The 24,157-nt window shown below is 56.8% G+C and overlaps 1 protein-coding gene across 2 annotated transcripts; it reads right to left on the minus strand.

The window, feature by feature from the left end:
- Positions 1-1,246: 1,246 nt before the first annotated feature.
- On the minus strand, positions 1,247-14,345 carry KCNG4 (potassium voltage-gated channel modifier subfamily G member 4). 2 transcript variants are annotated; one of them, XR_006197376.1, is made up of 4 exons: positions 14,039-14,120; positions 11,586-12,348; positions 3,007-4,042; positions 1,247-2,582 (listed from the first exon to the last, which is right to left on the minus strand). XR_006197376.1 is itself a non-coding variant. In XM_042920381.1 (3 exons), exons 2-3 carry the CDS (start codon positions 12,333-12,335, stop codon positions 3,272-3,274), a joined length of 1,521 nt encoding a protein of 506 aa, XP_042776315.1. In that variant the 5' UTR covers positions 12,336-12,348; positions 14,039-14,345; the 3' UTR covers positions 1,247-3,271. The 2 variants fall into 2 exon arrangements, 1 of the variants encoding a protein (XP_042776315.1); XM_042920381.1 differs by having other exon boundaries at positions 1,247-4,042; positions 14,039-14,345.
- Positions 14,346-24,157: the final 9,812 nt, after the last annotated feature.

Genomic DNA, 24,157 nt, shown 5'->3' on the forward strand with positions numbered 1-24,157 from the left:
GAGAAGAGAAAAGTCCAGCTCCAAGCCTCACGGACTAGTTCATCTGCAAGGGGGACACACTGTCCTCGCACAGGTGGCCCAGGGTGGCCTGTGCAGGCCTGGCCTTCTGGCACGTTCTATCTGGCCTGCATGATCAGGGTTCCTTTTGGTTTCCTCTGAATGTCTTTGGGCCCAGCCAGGACTCCCCGGCTCTCCTTCCCTTTCTCCCTCTCCACTCCCATGCCAGCATCTCGCGGTCTGTGAGTTCGAGCCCCGCATCAGGCTCTGTGCTGACAGCTCAGAGCCTAGAGCTGCTTCAGATTCTCTGTCTCCTCTCTCTGCCCCTCCCCCGCTCGCACCTGTCTCTGTCTCTCTCTCAAAAGTAAATAAACGTTAAACAAAATTTTTTTTAAAAAAGGAAGGGCTATATTCATCCAAAATTTTCGTGTCAGAAATCCCACAGAAGGCTGTGGAAACAGTCCAGATTATGGGAGGCTAAAGAGACAGGCCGCATAAACGCCTTATCCAGCCGATGCCGGACCCATCCTGGTCGGGGGAGAAGCTATAAAGGATATTATTAGGTCAACTGACAAAATTGGAACAGACAGTAGATTAAACCATTGCATTGAAGGTAAACGTGCTCATGTTGATAACCGTACTGTGGTTTTGTAAAAAAAATATTCTTACTCTTAGAACAGCTATCGCCCCCTTCTCCTGCAAAGTATTCCGGGTCTCCCTGGCTCTCCAGCTTAAAACGAAGGCAGTGGTTTACCTCGGAGCTTCCTCGCCTATTTTCGGGGGGGGGGGGAATCATGGATTCCTTTGAGAACCCGAAGAAATCACGGACACTCGGCATTGTGAAATGCACATACATACACACGCTCTGTTGGTTGTCACCTCCAGAGACTCCCAGTCCCCTCTCGGACGGATGGTTTCCCGACAGGCTTTCCAGGGACTATATTCTAAAGTTCTAGAAGCAAAGGGCCATGCTGTAGCCAACTTACTCTCAAATGGTCCAGAAAAACCTACCATTTGTGGATAATAAAAAAATTCCAAATAATAAAGCAAATGGTACCACGTGTTAAAAAAAAAAAAGAAAAAGAGGAATAGGGGCGCCTGGGTGGCTCTGTCGGTCGAGCGTCCGACTTCGGCTCAGGTCAGGATCTCATAGTTCATGGGTTTGAGCCCCGCGTCGGGCTCTGGGCTGACACAGCTCAGAGCCTGGAGCCTGTTTCAGATTCTGTGTTTCCCTCTCTCTCTGCCCCACTCGCGCGCTCTTTCTCTGAAAAATGAACATGAAAAACTAAAAAAAAAAAAAGAGGTGTTCAGGCATCAGAGGTACACACTTCCTGTTCTTGCAACTTCTTTGTGTTTGATGTTTCCCAAATAAAATGTGAAAACATCAGTTGCCTGGTGACTAGTAATTATACAGTAAGTGATGCTCAGTGCTCCCGGTGAGAGGCTTGGAGCCGGTAGGTACAGCCCAGAGCCAGGCAGGAGGGGGAGGGGGGCGGAGAGGAGGAGCCCAGGTGGCTGGGTAGGAACCGGGACGGTAGCTGGACATCTCAGCGAATTTCGATTCAAACTTGAACTACTTGACTGTTGCTAAGGGAGCAGCTCTGGGGATAGTCAGGGCCCAGGGCTTGCTTTTTTTGTGTTCTCTCTCTTCTGGTCTCCAACCTGCCCCTCTGTGGCATACACTGTTGCAATGAACTCGGCTTCCCAGAATCCCACACTGTCCAAGCCGGGAGGGACTTTAATCACCGTCTGGTCCCACCTCTCCACGGCATCAGTGAGAAAAGGAAGGCCCAGTGAAATCAGCTGCCTGTCCACTGTGATAGGACAAAGGAAGGGTGACAGCTGGTGCCCGACATACCCCCAAGACCACCTTGCTTACTCTGCTCAGGGTAGCGGGGCAAAGTTACATCCTTGCCACACGCTTAACCTTGAACGTTTTCTGGGAGGGCTTGGGCACTGTTTCAGAAAAGCCTAAGAACTGAAGCTTGATACACTAGAGAGAGTGTCCCGCTGGGACTCCGGAGGGGCAGATCTAAGGAAGTAAACTGGCTGTGTGGCCTCGGGCAGGTGGCTTTCCCTCTCTGAGCCTTGGTCTCTCCATCTTAAAATACGAGAGTTGATTTACTTAACAACTTCGTATCCTTTTACAGGGAGGCATGGGTTCCTTTGAAGAGCTGATAAAATTGTTGGGCCCTTTGGCAAAGCCGTGCACTTTGACATGCATGTTCCGCGTGGGCTGACCGCTCGGGATTCATGGCTCTGGCCCCCGGCACCCCCTGCCCGTATCTGGAGCCGCTGGGTCCTACATCCGCTTCCTCCCTGGGACGCAAAGGGCCCGTGAGTTCATGAACGAACGGATAAATAGACAAACACATTTACATATAAGCTGAGGAACGTACCCTTTGGCAGCTAGGGCCCGGTCTGGGGAGGCGGCAAGGGGCAGATCGGAAGGGTGCCCTCACTTCCGCACCGGAGCTATACCGCCCCCCGCCGTGGTGGCCCGGCTGAGGGGTGGGAAGGGGCGGCTTCTGCAGCGCTGGGGGATCCAGCAGCAGGAACGGTTCTCTCAAGGGGCGGTGCACGTCCTGCAAGAGTGAGCCTCTGTCAAGGCCAAGAACTGGCCACCTGGAGAACGTCCCAGCCAGAGCGCAGCTGGCCCAGGGGGGTTAACGCAGAGGCCGCTTCTGCCTTCTTGGCTGAGAGCTTCCAGAGTTGGGGGGGGGGGGGGCGGGGAGGCAGCGGCATTGGGAAAATGGAACATCTTGGGGTAAAGGGGACATACTGAGCCCTGCGGGAGCCCACGACAGGATGCACCGTGGTGGGGGGATCTGATCAGAAGGGTTTGCAGTGACCGGACCCTCCAGTCCCTGGTGGTAGGGAGGCCCCCCGCAAAACGGGTCTTAGGGGAGGAACGGAGTCCTGCAGGCTCGGTTCTGCGGGCATCTGGAACGCAGCCTGGGGTGTGGAGCACTACAGGGAAGGAAGGAGACTGGGGGATGACTGACTGACCTAACAAAGAGCGGATGTGCTCGGCGAGGGGCGGGGAGAGAGGAGAAAGCAAGGAGCGTCGATAAGGTCGGCCGGACTCGCGGTGGCCAGAGGGGTCCCGCGTCACGACAGGCCAAGCCCGGTGGCCTTGCGCCCCTCCCAGCTGTGGGAGCGCTCCTGGCGCTCCAGAAACGTCCCACCAGCTGGTCTCCACCGTGGCGATCTCTCGCCCGGTCAGCGGAGGGCGATGGGTCGCGGGGCCGCCCTTTCCCTGCAGGGCCTGGAGTTACAGGTATTTAGCGGGCGAGGCGGGGCCCTCCGGGCCCAGGTCGTCGACGTCACTCAGAAGTTCGCGCTCGCTGGCCGTGGCGGCGTTTTGCAGGCGGCGGATGCGCGCCTGGACCTCCTCCTGCTCCCTCTTGAGCTCCAGGTAGGAGTGCGAGAAAGTGTGGAAGATGGACGTGGCGGGGAAGGCCATGATGAGGATCCCGCTCAGGATGCTGCTCAGGGCCACCATCTGACCCGGCACGCTGCGCGGGACCATGTCCCCGTAGCCCACGGTCGTCATGGAGATGATGGCCCACCAGTAGGAGGCGGGGATGCTGGTGAACTCCAGCACCCTCCCGGACTCGTTCTCCGCCACGTAGACCAGGGGGGAGAAGAGCGTGACGGCCACGCAGAGGAAGAGGAGGAGGAGGCCGAACTCGCGGGTGCAGCGGCGCACGGTGAGGCCCAGCGTCTGCAGCCCCAGCGAGTGGCGCGCCAGCCGCATCACGTACAGGACGCGCAGCGCCCGCAGCACGCGGAGCGCCAGCCCCACCTTCTCCAGGTACGAGCCCCCGCCGGGCCAGCTGCCGTCCTCCTGGGACTCGCCGGACACGGCCAGCGACACGTAGTACGGGGAGACGGCCAGGATGTCGATGATGTTCAGGGGCCCTTGGAAGAACTGGCACTTGTCCCGGGCCTGGACGAACCGCAGGCAGAACTCCAGGGAAAACCAGGCCACGCACACGGTCTCCACGACGAAAATGTAGTAGCATTTCTGAGAACACTCACCCTGGGGAGGCGACAGAACGCTGCATGAGGGGGTGGGTGGCAGCACTGGGGCGGGGGCGGGGGGGGGGGGGGAGGGCAGGGAGGTGGAAACCATCCTGGGTCGCTAGACGAGCGCTGCCCTCTCACCCCTCTCTCTCTTTGCCGGAGGAATCAACACCTATTTGCCCAGAGCCGTTCTTGCTTGGGGCCTCTTTGTGACAGCGGCCAACCTTCACCTTCACTGACAGAAGCCCCTGTTGTGTACCGTGCCCCACCCTAGTTCTGTCACGTGGGCCACACGGGGATGCCGTGAGCGGGCAGCGCGACCTCATTTTGTGCCCAGGACGTGGTTCCGAGCAGCGAAATGACTTGCTCGAGCCCACAAGCAGAGAGGAGACGCGCTCTCAGCCGCTAGACGCTGTTCGGCGACTGCCCCGCCTGCCACCCCTCATTCTCTCATCCAACAAAAATGCATGGAGGTCTCCCCCCTGTGCCGGGCTCCTAGGCTCTGTGGGTGGCGTGATCGAGAAGCAGATGTCGCTGCTGGGAGCTCAGAGGCTGGCGGGGCAGAGAGGGCTCCCGGGTCCCGGGTCCAGCCCTCTGATGTGTGACTGCAACTATTCACGCAGGGTCTGTCTCCCTCGGGAGATTCCGGCTTGGGGGGGGGGGGGGGCGGCTGTCGCATGGTTCGTGCTCCCCACCTCTGGCTCCTGACAGAAAGTTCCACGAGCCCCTGTGCCACTCAAAGTATGGTCCTTGAACCAAAAGCATCAGCCTCCCCGGAGAGCTGGGAAGAAACCCAGAATCTCGGGCCCCACCCCATCCCTCAAGGAATCGGACTTTCACCTGGTGGCTTGGAAAATCCTGATGTCTGGGGCAGGACCCCAGAAATTCTTTTTTTCTAATTTTTAAAAAATGTTTCTTCATTTTTGAGAGAGAGAGAGAGAGAGAGCACGAGCTGGGGAGAAGCAGAGAGAGAGGGAGACACAGAATCCGAAGCAGGCTCCAGGCTCCGAGCCGTCAGCACAGAGCCCGACGCGACTAGAACCCATGAGCCGTGAGATCGTGACCTGAGCCGAAGTCACTCAGCCGACTGAGCCACCGAGGCACCGCTAGAAATTCTAATGTAGTTGATCTAGGTTGGAGCCTGAGCAGTAGAACTTTCCAGAAGTCCCATGGATGATTCTAATGAAGAGCCAGAGTTGAGAACCTGACTTCAAGTATTACACACACACACACACACACACACACACACACACACACACACATCGCGATGATGGATGAAGGAACGAATGAGTGACCACAGCCAGTTGCCTGAGTGAAAAGCATGATGTTGACAACTGTAGTTTTCTTTGGATTAAAAAGCTCTCAAGTGGAAAAAGAAATTATTTCTAGGGCCTGGAATACTGAATGGAAATGAAATGCTTTTTATGTCTGGCCGCTAGAGGAAGAGAAACGGGTGCTCTGTCCCCATCTCGACTTGCCTGTCCGGGCCCGGGCAGCTTTCTCCCTGGACCTCTGTCTGGTCTACTGAAGGGGTGGAGGCGGGAGGCAGGGAGGGGGCTGCTGAGGGCACGGAGCCCAGAGCGTCTGTGGCTCCACTTCGGCTGCGAACCCGTTGTCCCCCCTGCGCCGCCTGGGGTTTGCTTCACAATCCTGGGAGTGCTCACGAGTTTTGGACCCTGACTCCCCAGGAGCTGCAGACTCGCTGTGTGACCTTGCAGCGGTCACTGCCCCTCTCTGCGCTTCAGTTTTCAAGAAGGAGCTCCGAACAGCAGCCGTATTTCTCAAAGCCGATTCGGCACACCCTGCATTGGAATCCCTCCGGAGGGCTTGTCGCAAATGCAGATTCTTGGGCTCTGGTCACAAAATCAAGCCCTGGGGTGTGGCCCAGGAATCTGCACCTTGGCAAGCCCTCCAGGGGACCCAGGGGCACCTGGAAGTTTTTCAGACTCTGGGCCGGATTGTCTCCACGAGGCGGCTTTTGTCGCTGACCTTCTGGGCGTTTTGCCCTTGGCGCAGGGACTTCTGAAGGTAGCCTGGGAATAACCCTTCCAGACCGGGGACCCAACAGCTCAAGAAAGTGACTCCGGAGAGGTGGAGAAGCCTCTGTGGGCCCTCCCTCCGCCTCCGTGCTGGCGTTTGGCTATTCAAGGCACGCACCCCCCACCTCCCTGCGGCCACCTCCCTGCACTGCAGCAAGCTGTCCTCAACTCTGCCTTGCACGGCTGCTCTGCCCAAACCCTGAAACCACCCTCCCCACACTGGGCCTCCAAGAAATGCCCCCCTCGCGGCGGGGATTTATGGGGCCTGAGCTGAGCAAGTAATTCCCAGGCCAGCCACGTTCGGAGAAAAATAGGAAGGAAATGAAAAAGTTACCTCTTCTCTCTCTCTCGGAGGAAGCTTCTGGTTGTATTTTGCAGGTAGGGTGAACAACGAATCCTGGTTTGCCCAGAACTTTGCTGATTTGAGCACAGAAAGTCCCAGGTCACCGGACCCCCACCCCCCCGCTGCCCCCCGCCGAGTCCCGCGCAAACCAGGACGGCTGGTCACCCTCCTGGAGGGCCTCGTCTCTTGTTTTGGTTCCTCCACGCGGTGAAGAGGGTGAATCAGGCCTAATGGAGACCAGAGGGTGAGCCAGGCCACGCCGCGGGCGTTCACGCTCAGGATGTGGGGCCAAGAAAGCCTGACGCAGAAGAACATGCCCTCAGCGTTTCCGTCTATGTGACATTCGAGGTGGTGGACAGAATCTCCGAAAGAGCGGCCACCCCTGGGTGGGGTGGGGACCGGCTGTGGAGGGACACGGGACAGCTCCCTGGGGAGATGGGCGCTGTGCTCGGGGAAGCAGGGTGTGGGTCACACGGGTGTGCACTGGCCGTTCCTTGCACAGCCAAGGCCCGTGCGTCTCAGCGTATGTCCATTGGGCCTATAAGACTGCAGAGTAAAACCAAGACGAACGCCAGCGAGAATCAGCGATCGGGGTGGGCAGGGAGGGGAGAGAGAAGACTGATTCATCGTGGAAACGGAGTCATGGGTACGTGGGGGCTCAGCCTTATTCCACTTGCTTTGTAAACGCCTGGCATTTTCCACCGCGAAAAGGCGAAGCACAGATCAGGGTCAGACATCAAAACCACAGTCGGATGGCAGTCCACACTCCGTGGGGAGGCGAGGGTTATAAAGACAGGACACAGCAAGGGCCGCCGAGGCTGTGAAGATGTCACAGGCTCTAGCGTTCCGGCGCAGCTGCCTGGAAAACGGGGGGGTGGTCCCTCCAAAATTAAACACATGTTTGCTACCCGAGCTGCAATCCTGCTCGTGGGCAGATATCAGAAGGCACCGGTATATACCCAGCATGCAAGCAGCGGAAAATAACTGCGTTATTCTGCAGCCCAGAGTGGAAATAGCATAAATGCCCGTCGGCTGACGGTCGGATCCACAAAACGTGCTCTCTCCGCACGACGGACTATCACTCAGCCCCGAAAAGGAACGAAGCGCTGACAGCCTGGGTGAACCTTCACGGCCTCACGCGCCGTGAGAGAAGCCGCACCCAAAAGGCCAGGCGCCGCAGGGCTCCATTTCTGTGAAACGTCCAGAGAAGGCAAATGCAGGGAGACAGAAGGACATTCGTGGTCGCCAGGGGCTGGGAGGGCGGGGGAGACTTGGGGAGCCGCCGGAAGCAGGGACGGGGTTTCTTTGCGGGAGGATCCACATGCTCTGGGACAGTGACCGTTGCCCAGCCGCTGATGGGTGCACTTTAAAAGGGTGCATCTTGGGATGTGGACTATAATGGCTTCATAAAAAAGGAGGCAGGACCCGACCAGCTCCAGGCTCGAGCCGGAGCTGGTCGGGTCCTCTGGGCGAGCCACTGAGGGGTCCCACAACTTTGCCGCAAACCCTCTCCCCAAGCTTGGGAGCGGGGCTTCTGTAAGGGGCTCTGGGGTCAGAGGACGGCCAGGGCCTCCCAAGGGCAAGGCCACTGTCCCTGGGGGCCCATAAAGACAGGCTGCCCCCGCACATGCTGCAGGTGCAGGGACGGCCAGTTCCAGAAATTCCATCCGGGAGGGACCTGGGGCCCAGGGCTTGACCTCGGAGCTTTCCTCACACCCCGGGGCCTCAGAAATATGGCCCGAATTGGCCACCTCCTGCCTCCTGGTAGCTCGGTGCTGGCCCGCATCCACACAGCAGCTCGGGCCTTCTCCTCCCTTCTGCCTGTGAATTCCTCCACTTGTGCCCTGGCCTTGGCCTTGGGTCCAGGGCTGTTTCCTCGCCCTGCTGACTCATTCTTCTTCCCGGCCTCTGCGCTTCCCCTGGGAGCCAGTTCGGTCTCTGCCCTCTCTCTCCTCCGCGATGCCCCTTCCTGACCCTCTCTCTCCTCCCCCATCCCAGCCGCCTTGCTCCCCAGCCCTGGGACACAGGGGCTCCGGAAGCGGGGGCCCAGGGGGGCAGATGGGGGCCAGGGGCATGGAGACAGGCGAGTGTGACAAAACAGGAAGAATCAGCTGCAATGAGTCAGGAAAAGTGGGTCCTGCCCCGGAAACAGGGAATGCTTCTTGCCGGCCCGGATACAGGGAGAGGAGGCTGGGCAGGGAGGGGAATGAACCCCAAACCCAAGAAGCTAGGGTAAGAAGAACCCCCCGGGGCAACCACCGAATGTCACTGAACACAGAGCAGCTGCTGAGAGCGAGGTGCCGTTTACGGAGCAGAGGCAGGATTCAAGAGAGGGGCAGGGGACGACTGGCCGCTGCGGACCCATGGGGAGGCTGGAGGGGTGTGTCAGCAAATGGTGGCGGAGACCGCGGACTATTACTGGGCCACGAGAAGCATGAGACACAAGCTGCTGCGCGGACGGACCCTGAGAACACCACGCTGAGTGACAGGCCGGTCCCAAATGGCCACATGTGCGTGACTCCACGTGCACGGAAATGTGTGGGGGGGGGGGTCCGTGGAGGCGGAAAGCGGAGGGGTGGGGGCTGGGGGGGGGGCTGGGGACGGGGGAGGGCTGGGGAGGGAGCGGTGGAAAAGTGCTGGAACTCCATAGACGCGGGGCCCACACAAGACCGTAATCGCACCAAGAAGGTAAATTTGTGTTCCTGCCTCCAGCACCTAGAAGGACGCAGCGTGTGGGCCCTCGGTAGCTTGTGGAAGGAATGGAAGGTCGGTTGCTGGGATCTCCTGTCAAGTGTCTACTCAGACCAACACCCACTAAGCGCTTCTCAGGCACCAGCACCATTCCCACTGCTTTAGGGACTCGGCTCAGCCCTTCTTGTCTACCCTGCCTCCCCCCCCCCCCCACTTCCCACTCCCGCTTCCGTTTTAATTTGCGACCTCCAGTGCAGACCCCTCTCCCCAACTGCCAAGTTGACTCTAAGAGATTTTGCTGGAAGAAGGTAGAAGATAAAGCAAAAGGAAAGCTGCCCCCCCCCCCCACCGCCCACCTCCCAGCCCTGCACCGAGCCTGATGGAGGAGGTCTGTGGGTCCCAGTCCTGGCACTCCTATCCACTCATGTGGTGTCAATTCATCTGAGCAGATGTTGTCCCCCAGGACAGCATGGCCCCCAGAAGCAGCTGGCCAGCTAACCGTCCCCGTCCCAGAGGGTAAATACAAAATACCCAGGCAGTGGTGAAAAGAACATTGTCTCCTTATGTAAATGTAGACCTCGAAAAAACAAAGACAGCCTCCCCAGCCTCCTCGAGCTCCAAATTACTATCTTAACAGAGAAACAGGGGTGCCTGGGTGGCTCAGTCAGTTAAGCCTCTGACTTCAGCTCAGGTCACGATCTCGTGGCTTGTGAGTTCGAGCCCCGCGTTGGGCTCTGTGCTGACAGCTGGGAACCTGGAGCCTGCTTCATTCTGTCTCCCTCTCTCTCTCAAAAATAAACAAACATTTAAAAAATAAAAGAAACAAAAAAACACCCTTTTTTTGAGGGCAGCAAGCCCTCTTGCCCCAAGAGCAGAACCAGCAGCCTGGCTCCTGGGCCCAGATGGGCGGTGGGAGGGGGCTGCTGGTCCTGCGGGCCTCCCAGCGACCTCTGATTTGATCTCCTGAGTCCCCAACCAACCAAGCCTGGGTTCACACCCTGAGTCATTTTCAAAGCGTTAGGCTTTGAAAAGACCTCGTCCCTCTGCGGGGGGTCTAAATCCTGGCTTCCGGGAAATCCCTGAGGAACAAGTTTATGGAAATCTAGGGGTCCTTTCTCAGCAGCTGGGATCAAGAGTACCCTTGTGAGGACGGGGGACGGAGGCCACTTTTTGTGTCCTAATTTTGTACTGCAGTGCCTACGTGTAAATATTTCTGTGAACAAGCAGGCTCTAAAATCACATCATTTGGTGCTAACAAATAAAACAATGTCTCTGTTTGGAGCTATAGTCCTCCTCCCCTCCCCCCAACCCCCCCCTCCCGGGGGAGAAAAAAGCTATTTGAAAGTCAAAACGTTTTGGTTGGTTTGCTTTAGGGCAAAACATTTATCGGTTGCACAAGATACATTTTATTCAGCAAATATTTGAGAGCCTACTCCGTGTGAGGCAGGGGCTGGTTCTCCATCTAAGTCCTTTCTTTCTGGAAAGTTCTCTGATCCTACCAGATTGCCCTGGGCTATATCTTTAAGAGAAGTTTTGTACACGGACAACGGTTGTGGATACACAGGGTACATTATCTTATACGTGTGTTCTATTTATCAGTTCTCTGTCTACCATAATGCAAGTTCCATAACTAGGGTAATGGGGAGCCATGGAGGAATGTAAGAGCAGAATAGGAACAACATTTTAAATTAGGAAAACAATCCAGTTCTCAGTTTGAAGCTCTCCAGTAAACTTTCCAACAAAATATCGAGTTCGTATCTCATTTCTCAGACTACCTGGCCCCTGGCAAGGAAGGAGGGGGGGCAGAGTCACTTAGAAGTTTACTCAGCTCGGAGTTCCCCATCCAGGGAGCCTGACTGGGAGGCTCAGGGGCCAAGTAACAAGCAGGAAAACTGAGGGCCTTTTCTCTGGAACTCCAAGAAAGCTAAACGCCCCGTGCCTCACTTTCTCCACCTGAATGTGGAGCCCGGATGCCCCCGAGGACACTGGTTCCAGAAGGCAGGGATTTTTGGCCAGGGACAGCTCGTGGCACAGAGTAGCTGCTCAGTAAACACATGACCCGTGCACGGAGCGTGTGAACCCTCACAGCGACGCGACTCGCTTTACGGAGGGAGAAACTGAGGTTCAGAGAGGGGAACCAATGTGCCTGCGGTCACGGAGCGGGGAGAGGCAAGCTGGGCCCGCCCGACCCACACGAAGCCCAGGGGTGGCTTTGTCAACAGAGGCCACCAAGAGGCAGAGCCACCTCGTGACTTTTGCCGGCCTTAGGCTCTTCATGCGCCTCTTCCTCCAAAACAAAGCAAAACCAAAAACATCCCCAAATGTTCCCCCCAAATGTTCCCAATGGCATTGATCTAACCGGGCACACAGCCCCCCCCGCTGGACAATAATTTTTTTCTGCTGTTTTAAAAGATAGGGAGCCCGGTCCACGGGCCCTAAGCCTCTCGGGCCTGGAGCCTGGGGGGCCGGGGGCGGGGAGCACTCACCTTGTCCTCCTCGGCCCTCACGTCGGGCATGGTGCTGACGCACAGGCTGACCGCCGTGGTGGCCACGAAGAGGATGGACAGACAGGCGAAGACCTTGCCGGGGAGCCCCGAGCGCGGGTTTTCCACCGTCTCCCGCAGCCAGTTCATGAAGACCCCCCAGCGCGACGGGTCCCCGGGGGGGCGCCGCGCCTCGCGCCGCAGGTGCAGCGCCTCCTGCTGGCGGAGCTCGCGCAGCTGCTCCAGCTTCCGGAGCAGCCCCAGCAGGCAGCACGGCCGCAGGTGGGCCTCCTCGACCCCCCAGTAGGCCAGCTCCTCCCGGAAGGACAGCACGCACGTCTCCCGCAGCAGGGCCAGCCTGCCGGCCGCCAGGAAGCTCACGATCATGCCGAAAGCGCTGGGGCTGCGGTCGAAGAAGAACTCCCGGGTGGCTTCGTCGTAGTCGTCGCAGAGCTGCGCGATCTCCTCGTGGCTCCGGCAGAACTTGAGTTTGCTCAGGCGGCTCAGCGGAAACTCGTCCAGCGTGCTCCAGGGGAGCACGTACCGCCGGCCCCCGACGTTGACCAGGATCTCCTTCTCCAGGTCCGCCGCGGGGGAGGCGTCCAGCGCGCCCACCTTGCGGGCCCTGCGGTAGTAAAGCCCCTTAAGGGAGCGCGGCTGCACGGAGCCGGGCAGCGGCTGACCCAGGGGGCTGCAGGAGCCCCGGTGGCGGTGTCCAGGAGGCAGGCCCCTGGCCCTGAAGGGCATGGACATTGCTGGAGACGTCCTGCACCGGGTGGGGTGGGGGGGAAGGGGGAAGGTAAGACAAGAGGGAGACATCAACCTCAGGGCGGGGTCCTCGACCGCCCGGATGCAGCTTCACCACTGCATCTGCATGGTTCATTTTTCAAATTCTCCAACAGGGACTTACTGAGCACCTCCTCTGTGCCTGGGAACTATCAGTGACCCGAGGAGATGATGACATCCCTTCCCAGGTCAGAGCTGTGCCCCTTCCAGGCTCTGTGGTCTTGGGCACGTGGCTTCACCTCTCCCATCTACCTCCACCCATGCCAGGCACAAGACTTGTACCAATCTTAGGAGGCGCAGTTGGTAAAACAGAGCTTCAGAGTGTAAGGGTGTCTCAAGTTCACTGCCAGGTTCTGGTCCCTTACGGACTGCCACAGCAGGTGGATTGCTCAGCCTCTCTGAGCCCTTTGCTTCGTCTGGACAGCTGGGGTAGTTTGAGTACCCCCACCTCACGGGGCACGGGGAGGGTTCCGTGCAGTGATGCCCAGGAAGTGTTTATTCAGAACGCTTCTAGGCGCTTCTGGGGTGCCAGGCACCAATCGACACGCTTCCTCTATAGTAACGCATCTCAACAATTCCACAAGGTAAACAATTCCCCATTTTACAGATGAGCAAACGGAGGCCCAGAAAGGTTCAGTAACACAGAATGTGACTGTGCTCAAGCCCAGCGTCTGACTCTCAGGAGCCACGCCGCAATGGCCTCGTTTGCCTCTTCCTTTGGAGGACTTTTGCCATCAACGACAGCCCCCCTCCGTGTTCCCCGGGGTGCTTGCCTCGGCCACCCTTGCTGTGTGACCTTGAGCCACCCTTGCTGTGTGACCTTGAGCCGGTACTCCCCCTCTCTGTTCTCTGCAAAGCGAAGGGACGTCTAATGCGCGCTCCATCTCAGACCTATTCGAAGCGCTTGGCTTAGAATGAGGGCTTGAGATGTAACCCGTGCATTTAAAAAACCGTCTCTGCCACCTCTCCCGGCCTCAGCGCCCTGCCACCGTTCCCCACGCTCCCGCTTCTAGCCAGAGCAGTTTCCAGAGCTTCTACAACCTTACGTTCCAAAACGCACTCCAATCAAGACAAAAACCCGGCGGCTGAATGGAAACAAAAGTTGCTCTCGATTTCAGCGCCAGCTGGATTCGGGCAGGCAGCGAAGAGTTGAATCACAGCCTGTGCGTTTCACACTTGCTCACCACCCCGCGTTCTGTTACTCTGTATGCATTACTTCCTTTACGGCGTATGGCCAGAGGAAGGCGAGCAGCCTGCAGAGAGAACTATTTGGAAATCCGGGGAGTCCTTCCCAAGTGCTCTCCGTTTCCCAGTGCAAAACCCCAGACCCAGAGAGCCGAAGTGACTCATCCAAGGTCACAGAGCGAATCCAAGTCCAACCCAGGACTCTGTCTCCCAGCCTGGGGGGGGGGGGGGAGGCTCTTTCTAGACGACCCCCTCCCCCCCAAAAAAAATCCTGCCCGGTCTGCATTCACTGCACAGACCCAACTTTGCAATCCACTCCCCCACCCCCCGCCCCAGCCGGCACACACAGCTCTTGTCCCGGGCAGGGAAAGGTATTCGTTCAAAACAGCAGCGCTTTGGCCCAGAATGTCACACGTCCTGCGAGCCACCCCCCCACCGCCACCCCTGCAGCAAACACTAACTTCTTCCCCCAAAGTTGCACTCACCTTCCTGTCTCTGGGAGCCCTTTTCCCGCTCTCTCTCTACCTGGCAAGGGGAGCCCGTGTCCCGATGGCCAGGGAAGAGCCAGGTTTGTGGTGGAGATGAAGCAGAAAAGAAAAATCCCACGCACGGCAGTCTCTGGCAGAGTTAGTTTCCAACCTCTCTTCCCTCGCCTCCTCCCGGAAGCAGAGGGACATTCATTCTGCACCTCTCTCTCCCGCAGCTGCAGAATGGCCCTGGGGCAGTGGGCTGGGGTTTCTAGAAGGACCCAGAAGCCCCTTCCCCGGTGAGAGGTGAGAGTCCTAGGGGCTTGTGCTGGGAGCCAGCCAGCTGTCCTGCTTCAACGGCAGGCTCTGCACTCGGAGCCCCACGGGGACAGCCAGTGTGGTCCTGCAAGAGGCACGGGGGCAGGGGGGGGGGGGGGACGGGAATGGCTTAGAAATAATCTCTCCATCACCAGGCTGCCGGAAGACACAGCAGCAACCACAGCTCTGCCAACTGCCTGGGAGGCGAGGAGAGCTGTCCTGCCCTCCCCTCCCAGGAGGGACAGAACCCGAAAGGAGCAGAGGGCAACTTGGGGCCGGGACATCTGCAGCTACCTGCCCCCGCAGCCTGGAGGCTCCTGGGGGTGGGGGTGGGGGCGCTGATGAGGGGGTGGCGCGCAGGTAAAGGCTGCGGGAGGAACCTACTGGTAAATCACGGGTCCGGGGACAGGTGGGGGCAGAGAAGCCCAGCGTCTGAGCGCCGGGTGGAAGCTGGCTGCGTGCTGGGCTGGTGTGGAGTCACATGCACCTGGGTCCCCAGCTCCCATGTGGATGGCTGGCTGGCCTCGGGCAGGGAACTCAGCCCCTCCGAACCTCGCGTTCCTTGTTTGTAAGATGTATGGGGGTGTGGGGGTTCAGAGAGGTCACACCCCACAGCAGAGGCTCCCAGTGCGGTTTGGCTCCCCGGGGGTAAAGAGGAAGAGGAACAAGGGCCAGGCCAGGCGTCCTAGCCTCGGCTCTGCGCTCCCTCGCTGTGTGTCCTCGGTCGGTCTCTTCACCTCTCTGGGCCTCCGTGTTCTCCCTGGTCAGATGAGGGCAGTCAAAGCAGTGATGGCTCGGACTGCCCAGCCGTCTTCTCCTGTAGGTGCTCAGTGTCCCCTGGCTCTTCTTAATTTTCTTAAGAGGTTCTCAGCCCCAGGCTCTTGGCTTCCAAAGGGGAGTTACTCTCAGTTCCGTTTTGCAGACAAGGCCCGGAGGTGCGGGCAAGAGGTTTGCTCAAGGTCACCTTGCTGGTTGGAATCTGCACGGGGCAGAGACTTTGAGGTCTGATCAAGGGTTCTGGAGGGGGGAGGGTCTGAGCGCGGGCCTTTCATGGCTGCCAGGTGGGGGGTGGCAGCAGCCGCAGGCCTCAGCGTGCTTTGGCCTCTCCCTGGCCTTGGTCGTGGGGGTAAGTCCCGTCAGGAGCAGAGGAGCCAGAGGGACAGAGGTGGTCTAGGGTCGTGGCTTTTAGATCGCACTGTGTGAAACCCGAGCGTTCTGTAGACGCGATCACGGGGCCTGGAACGAGGGTGGCAAAGGGTAGGACGCAGGGATAGGACTCCCTGCCTCAATGTGACAGCTCCACTGTCAGTATGTAAGTGGGACTCCCAACACGCCAGGGCCCCAGGGGCCCATCTTCACACTCAGCCCACTGGAGGAGACCCCAGGGCCCCTGTTAGGGATGGGCACGCTCTCCCCTCTCCCCCTGACTCCCCAGTTCTCAGACCCCAGGGCCGCCCCAACACCTCTCATAAACCAGACCCCGAAAGGATCTTTCCAGCTCGTGCTGGTTTTCCCCCCTTCTCTCTCTGTCTCCCCACGTCCCCTGACTCTATTATTGATCTCACCCTACCCTCCGGCCACTTGCCCCCCAAGCTTCCTCCACCCGCCTCTGGTCCCCTTTGTGTCCGGAGTGCTGGGTTCAAATCAGGGATTTAACGCTTCCCTGCTGGGTGACCTTGAGCAAGTTTCTTAACCTCTCTGCGCTCGCTTCGGTTCCCTCACCTGTGAAATGAAAATGATAACGCCTCCCTATTGCTTGGTTGTGAGCCCTGCACGAGTGAGTTCTCACTGATCGGGCGCTTACAAGAGTCCCTGGCATGAAGGAAGTCCGTTCAAGTGCTTGCCGCGATTACAAGTATTACCTCAACAACTTCTGTTCAACTCACAAGAGGAGATTTTTGTTTGAGGACAAGAGTTCCGATAAAATTTTAACTGCCGTTGGAAAGGAGTTTTAAAGGAAAAGCAGAAAGGGAACGATCTAGTCCGAACCCCTGATAAGTCGTAGAGGGGGCAAGGGGAGGACTGTCTGAGCTCTCGCGGGCCCGTCAGTGGCAGAGCCGGGCTCAGTTAGGACTCACACTCCAGTGCTCTTCCCACAGCCCCAGTGTGTTCGTTCTCTCAGCACTGCTACTCTGCCCAGGCTAGAGGACTTTGACTTTAGCCTGGTGCCCAGGCCCACCAGCCCCTGCCTCAGGGCATTTGCACGTGGCTCGGTAAAGTTCCGGTCACCTTTTAACTTAACACCACTGCCTTCCTGCCCCTCTGTTCCTCTCTGTTGTGTCCACTCAACCCCTGCTAACCAGGGAAGGTAGCCTGGCCCCAGCCTCTCCAGCAGCCTGCAGGTCTCGGATGCAGGACTGCCTACGGTAGCCTGTCCTCTCTCGTCTGAAGGACTGTGGCCTGCTGGGCATAAGCGATGGGCCGCCGTGACCGTGGATGAGTGAGTCCCCCCAGGGCCTCTGTAACCAAACAGACAAGCACCGTGGCCTAAAACAACACAAACGTATTACCTTGCGGTTCTGGAGGCTGGGAGTCCAAAACGGGTCTTAAGGGGGGGCTAGAAACAACGTGCCGTCAGGCCCGCCTTCCTGCTGGGGGTGATCGGGGAGAAGATTTAAAAAAATGTGTCTTAAGTTAAATTAACAAGGCATCCTGGTACCAGGGGGGAGGAGAAGCCAGCCTGGAAGAGATCATATTTCAGCCCCGGCGACGAGGCGTTACGGGCGTGAATAAGGCGGTGGCTGCGGGGCTGGTGGAGTAGCCGGAAGGCACAGGAGGACCCATATGGAAGGTGCTGGGCGAACAGCAGCTGGGGGACCCTGTTTCAGCCGCAGCCACATCCCACCAGGGAGATCTGGTTAGCAGCCAAGGCCATGGACCCCGCTGGAGTGACCTGATCACCATCTCTGGGCCACTGGGGCCATTCAGCATGACCTCATCGGGGAAATCGAGGCAGCTCCGGATTTCGATCATGGACGCTCATTCACACGAGCACGCGCAGATCTTTGGCGGCCAAGATCTGCCAAAGGCAAGGTGGCTCCGGGAGCAGGTGGATGTCACAAGGGAGGCCGGCTGGGCGCTGTGGGCGCCCCCCCCCCCCCCCCGCCCGACTCACAAAGGTGAAATGTAGGTCCAGCGTTGAGTATCTTTACATTTTTGAAAGAAGAGCCGCATCCTGACTTTGGTGCTAAATCCCTCAAATTCTAAATGTTGCCAACTAACTCGGAAACGTATGAAGCACCACGGAGCAAGGCCCGTGCCTGTCTGATGATCCCACAATTCCAATCCTAGGGATACCCCGAGGGCAGCGTAAATGCTCGCTCACCGAAGGGCACGGCGGGTGGAAGGCTGGTCACAGCGCTGTTTCAGCGGGCCCGGGATCCATGAGAAAGCACAGCGCGTGTTCGCACAAGAGAATACCAGACCGCGACGGGAACGCACACACAGGACCATTGGCAGCCACTCGAAGAACCTCGGTCGTTATGTGGAGAGAAGGCCACAGAAACAGCCGACACAGCATGACTCGAAGAACCTCGGTCGTTATGTGGAGAGAAGGCCACAGAAACAGCCGACACAGCATGACTCCATCGGTAGAAAATTTAAAACCGGGGGGGTCCTGGGCAGCTCCGCGGGTGGGGCGTCCGACTCTTTTTTTTTTTTTTTAATTTTTTTTTTTTTTTTTAACGTTTATTTATTTTTGAGACAGAGAGAGACAGAGCATGAACGGGGGAGGGTCAGAGAGAGGGAGACACAGAATCCGAAACAGGCTCCAGGCTCTGAGCTGTCAGCACAGAGCCTGACGCCGGGCTCGAACTCACAGACCGCGAAATCGTGACCTGAGCCGAAGTCAGCTGCTTAACCGACTGAGCTCCCAGGCGCCCCGGACATTTTTTTCAAACAAGTGGAAAAATTGCAAGCCTCGGCTCATAATTACTAGCATTTTGTCATGAATATATTTGAATATATATATATATATATATATATATATACACTTTATATATGAATGTAGTTTTTTCCAAAGCATTTCAAAATAAACTAGACACCATGATATTTCCTCCTGAATTCTTCAGCATAGACATCCAGAAACACAAGGATAATTTTCTGTGTAATCACAAAACCATTATCACACCAAATGTGATTAAAAATAAAGAACGATTCCCTACTATCATTTGATTCCCCATTCATCTGATACCCACGTCTCCAGAATGCCTTTTTATAGTATTGTAGCTCTCCAAAGACCAAGATCCAATGAAGGGTCTCATATGACATTTGCCGATTGCGTTCTGTTACTTGTTTTTATAAAGATTAAAAAAAATTTTTTTTTGACATTTATTCATTTTTTTTGAGAGACAGAACAGAGCGTGAGCAGGGGAGGGGCAGAGAGAGAGGGAGGTGGAATCCGAAGCAGGCTCCAGGCTCTGAGCTGTCAGCACAGAGCCTGATGCGGGGCTTGAACTCACTGACCGCGAGATCATGACCCGAGCCGAGGTGGGCGCTCAACCGACCGAGCCACCCAGGAGCCCCGTGTTCCATGACTTTTTAATCTCCAACAGTCTTCTGTCCCCACCCAGAACCTCCTCCCCCACCTCCCACCCCTACCCCCATGACACAGGCTTTGGAAAGAGATCAGATCAGGTTGTCTGATTTGTCGACTGTTCCTCCTTCCAGATTGATCCCCTTGTTCCCAAGCGGCCCCCTCTCCCCTCTATTTCTGGAAGTTGGGTCTAACGCATTGATCACACTCAGGTTACACATAGTTTTGGTAAGAACGCTTCATCGGGGGGCTCACTGGGAGCTCCTTACGCTTGGCTGTCCTCCCTGGCTGATGCCAGGACATATGGCCGGGTTAAGGTGGTCACCGCAGACATGTCTGTCACAAGGGAACACTTTCCTTCTGTGATTAGCAGGTGCTCTGGGGTGATGGTTGGACTTAAGCACGTTCCTGTTTGAAGGAGTTAAGGAACGTGCCCTCAGCTTCCAGGTCTTTCCGCTACAAACTGCTCGGCCAGAGCTCACTGTCCTTTCTCATCCCACCGAGACTAGCTTTCCGGGGCTGTGTCCCTGCCTCTGGAGCTCAGAGGCCGGGGCAGGAAGGGGTGCGAGGCTGAGGAAGAAACGCGAGATGAGCCCGGGTGAAAGTGAAGCTGCCACGAGTAACCTTCAAGTTGCTACGATCCTGAACTCGGAGCCTGGAGCCTGCTTCGGATTCTCTGTCTCCCTCTCTCTCTCTCAAAAATAAATACACATTTTAAAAAAAAGAACTCAGGAAGAATATGCTCATATGCGGGGGGCGGGGGGGCCCTGGGTGGCTCAGTCGGTTAAGCGTCCACCTCTTGGTTTTGGCTCAGGTCATGATCTCGCAGCCTGACGGTGCAGAGCCTGCTTGGGTGGGGGGTGGGGATGCAGGGCGCAAAGGAGCAGGAGGACAGTGACCCCAAGATTTCCGGTCTGCGTGGTGCAGCAGAAGGGGAGGCAGGAATGGAAATGGGTAGCAGTGGAGGAGGAGGAGGAGGGGTCGGGGGGAAAGGGGAGGTCAGCCTTGAACGTGCTGCGTTGGGGGCACCCCGCTGCAGATGTTTGGGGGTTTGCGTCCAGAGCCCAGAGAAGAGCTGGGGCTGGAAGGATACACGGGAAGGGTCCTCAGCACCCCTCCCGGGAGGGGGAGTCACCCTCTTCAGGGATTCTGAAAAGCCGCCTGGCTGAGGGGTCGTGGCACCTTGTCAGGTCATGAATCACTTTCTGTAAGGGGTGAAAAGGGTCTCAGAGGGTCCCCTCCTCCGCAACCCCCTCCTTCCATGCCCCCCAGCCCAGGAAACATCAGTGTTTGCACAGCCTGTGGGCTGGTGGCTCCCCTGGACACATGGCCACAGGCCTCAAAGGAAAAGGATGCCGTTCCCGGTACGTTTGGGGTAAGTGGGTCAAGTGCGGTTCGCCCAGGCACCTGCTCAGCCCCATGAACAAGTTGATGTGCCAGACCAAGGCTGGCTGGCTGGCTGGATCAGCCTGTCCTTCCCCCGCCCCCAACCTTCTTGCTTCCTGGATGCCCCCCCCCCCCCCCCGGGACGGGCCCTTCTCTGCTCTCCGTCACTGGAGGGGGACAGAAGTTAGCCCGTGGCCGGGAGGTCTTGCCTTTGGCGGCCTCGTCTCCCGTGACCTCCGGCCTCTTAAACGCACCCTCACCGCACATCCGAACGCTTTGCTTTGCAAAGACGTGGGAACATACTTATTCTTGTGCTTTCGAAATCGTTGGCTGCAAGGAGCTCACTTAATTTACGGTGGGCACGGCCCCTCCCGGGCGCGCTCTGTAACCTGCTCCAGATAGGCATACAGTGACATAGCGTTTTTAAGTGCAATGAAATGTTTTGGCCGTGAAATTGGCCAACGAACAAATGGATACGTTAACCATATTAATAGCAGTTGTGGGTTTGTTTTTTTTTTTCTCATAATTTGAATGCTTTGTTTCCAGAATCATCCATCTGTATCGGGTCTCTGAGAAGAAGCGTGAGGGTCCTGGGGTCCTGGGGGGCTAGAGGGGCCTAATTGCAGGAAGGGGAGGCGGGGGGGGGTGCTGGGGGCCCTGGGGAGCCGGGAGGGGCGGAGAGCACGTCTCTGGGCGAGGGGGCAGAGACACCTGTCAGGGGCAGGATGTTCGGGGGAAGGTGCCAAGGTCCAGGTCCATCTGGCAGGTGGGCAAGGTGGGGAGGGCTCTGCGGCCGGGATCTTCAGTGGGAAGGTGAGGAAGACCTTGGAACTAAGGCGAATGGATGCCCATGTGTCCTTTCAACGTCCCACTAGCCTGGAGAGCAGGCCGGCAGGAAGTTACTAACGTTTCATTCTCTATGGAATAGTGCCTTTGTTCGACTCCTTTTACGATTCGTCAGGGCCTGATTCTCAAGGGAACGTGTTCACTTGCAAACGTGTATCTGGTACAGGTAGGTGACCATGACTTCCACCTGTTAGCAAAGAAAGCCAGGCGTCGTGGTTCTGCCGCCCTGCGGGACGCTCGCGACTTCTGGGTCTTTCTCAGCCTCTTCTCCCACATTCCTGGGTGCCTATAAGGCATGAGGGCCTCCAGTGCCTCTCGGACCCGCTCTCCCACTGCACCGGCGCCCTCACGGATGAGCACAGTAGGCTTCTGACACCTGTTCATTCTATGATGGTAGGAGAGACATTTTTTAACGGAAGAGGACGGAGGCGCTAAGTGGTTATCTCTGAACGGAAGCCGCAGGCATGAATTCCATTTTGTTGTTGCATACGTGATTTTTTTTCTTTTTTATTCAAAGTTCAACGACCGTGTGGGGATTCAGTCTGCCGGCTCTAGAGTCAGGGCGCTTGGGTTCGAGGATCAGCTCTTTCCATTCCTAACTCTGTAACCGTGGGAGAGTTACTTCGACTCTCTGAAACTCAGTTTCCTCGTCTGTAAAATGGGGTTAATAATAGGCCAGCGGCACCTACCTCAAAGTGAGGATTATTGTAAGGAAGACACAAGACAAGGCAGGCAGGGCACTTAGCATTGTGTCCAGCTTAAAGGGAGCAGCCAAGGTTACGGATTATTCCCGGTGGTATTATATACAATAATAACTTTTTAAAGAGACAGCTGATGGGGCGCCTGGGTGGCCCCGTCGGTTGAGCATCCGACTTCTGCTCAGGTCGTGATCTCACGGCTCGTGAGTTCGAGCCCTGCGTCAGGCTCTGTGCTGACAGCTCGGAGCCCGGAGCCTGCTTTGGATTCATGTCTCCCTCTCTCTCTGCCCCCAACCCATTTGCATTCTGTCTCCGTCTCTCTCAAAAATAAATAAACATTAAAAAAATAAAATAAAGAGCTAGCTGATCAAAGGTTGTACAATTGGATGAAAAAATAAAAGCAAACAAACCTTAGAATTACACAGAACCCTTTAAAAGTAAAAAGAGGATAGAGGCTTAATTGTTTCTAATGTCCCGACAACAGCATTTTGTGTACGCGTCTGTGTGTTTTGTCGGGCGCATAAACCCACTTTTATCGCTGGAAAAATCTTATAATAATATGCTTTCACATCTTTTTAAGGACTGTTCGCTCCAGACATTTTGCTTTCACGAAGATTTCAAAAAATCTAGGGCAGTGATTTTCCTTAGAAGGGAGGGAGAAGGTCACCAGGAAAGCTGTCCTAGGATCCTCAATATGCTGAGGTAAGTACTCAATCCGTCAAGATCGAGAAGCTAAAAGCAATATAGTAATTGACCTGATTTTTTTTTAAAAAGCGCAAAAGCTTTGTTCTCTGCTGGAACACAGAAACATTTGTTACCCTAAAAGGACACGTTTCGGTGACTTGCCTTGCTGTCAGCAGAAATTTTGGCTTTTGCGTTCAACAACACCCTTCATGGCTAAGTAAACAGGAGGGACGGAAAGACGCCCAGTCGTTTATTTAGAGCAAGTCTGGACAGGCAGAGAGTGGCACAGAGGTAGGGCGATGGTCCCCTCACCCAGCAAGACGGAAGACGGAGACCCTGGCCGCACGGTGAGGGTCTGAGACGTGGACGTAAACCCAGCAATATTGCGGAGGGCGGTTATGCCTCCGGCACGGGCTGGCACAGAATGGGCATACGGTGGGCGCTAGATGGATGGGTCAGCAGAGGAAATGAATGGAGTGGGGGAAGGTTCTTGACCTCCATCTCCGAGGGACTATGCTTAGAAGCCAGGACCACAGTGCTCAGGAGAGGACACGTTCTGTTCATTTTCCTGCATTCCACGTAGGGCTTGCCCGGCTCATGATCAGGACACTTATGAATGGCCCGTCACTGGAGCGATGGTGGGGGCATCACAGGAAACGAGATTTATTTTCTTCCGAGTAATTTCCCGCATTTTCTAAATGTTCTACAACGGGCACGTGTTGTTTTCACATATTTTCCCAAATGTTGCGTAAAAAAGTCCAAGGCGTGCTCTCCGTGCAGTAAGGAATCCACGACCATCTGGTCACGCGGATCTCCGGACCTGCTTGGACCCACTTCGTCGTGAAGGCTGGAGGGCGTGCTGCCCACCTTGCGTGGCGACCTCAGCCCTCCCAACAACTTTGAGCTAGGGACTCCTCGTGATCTTCTTACAGGTGAGGAAACAAGCTCAGAGAGGTTAAGCAACTCGTCCAAGGCCGCACAGGGGTGATGGTGGGTCTGACACCTGAGTCCCTGCCCTTTGAAATCCTGCTGTACCGCTCCATCCTCGTAAACATAATATAGTAAAATCAACGTGCAAATATATTTTTTCGTGCCTTAAACGGTGAATTTTTATTTTATTTTTTTTGCAAATAAAGCTGAGGCCTAGGGCCAGCTGACTGGTGCAGAGGACCTGATGACTCCTTTTCTTGGGGCTGAAAGTGGCAGTGGTGAGACCACCTGCCCACAGGGGCCTTCCGGAACGCACTGGAACTAGACTTTTATGATCACCATGGAGAACACACAAAGCACAGCAAAAAGCATACCGGTGGGCCTTTGGGGCTGGGAAGACCAGGAGGGCCGCCTTACAGACACCCTGCTCTCTCTGGCACACCAGGCTCTGAGTCACAGGGCGGAGTAATTCTCTCCAGGCCCTCCTTTGCTCCTGGAGCACTCAGCGGCCCCAGCCCACCCAACCGAAAGACACATGATGTCGCACAGCGCCCTCAGACAGGACCCTCTCTGGTGGCCAAGCGGGCAAGTAGCGAAGGAGTAATGGAAGCTTCCGGGGTGAGCCCTCGGCACGGGCTCCCGAGGAATGCCCCGCCCCTCCCACGCTCCTCCTCCAGCCCCGCCCCCAGCTCTGCGCCCCGCCCCGCCCCCAGCCTGCGCAGGTGCTGCTGGGCCCGAGCC

The sequence above is a fragment of the Panthera leo genome, chromosome E2, assembly GCF_018350215.1.
Source record: "Panthera leo isolate Ple1 chromosome E2, P.leo_Ple1_pat1.1, whole genome shotgun sequence".
NCBI classification, from domain to species: domain Eukaryota; kingdom Metazoa; phylum Chordata; class Mammalia; order Carnivora; family Felidae; genus Panthera; species Panthera leo.

Coding starts and splice junctions, on each gene's coding strand:
- KCNG4 (XM_042920381.1), bottom strand. CDS start 12,335: ATGTCCATGCCCTTCAGGGCCAGGGGCCTGCCTCCTGGACACCGCCAC. Junction 4,043..11,585: donor TGAGGGCCGAGGAGGACAAG/GTGAGTGCTCCC, acceptor TCGCCTCCCCAG/GGTGAGTGTTCTCAGAAATG.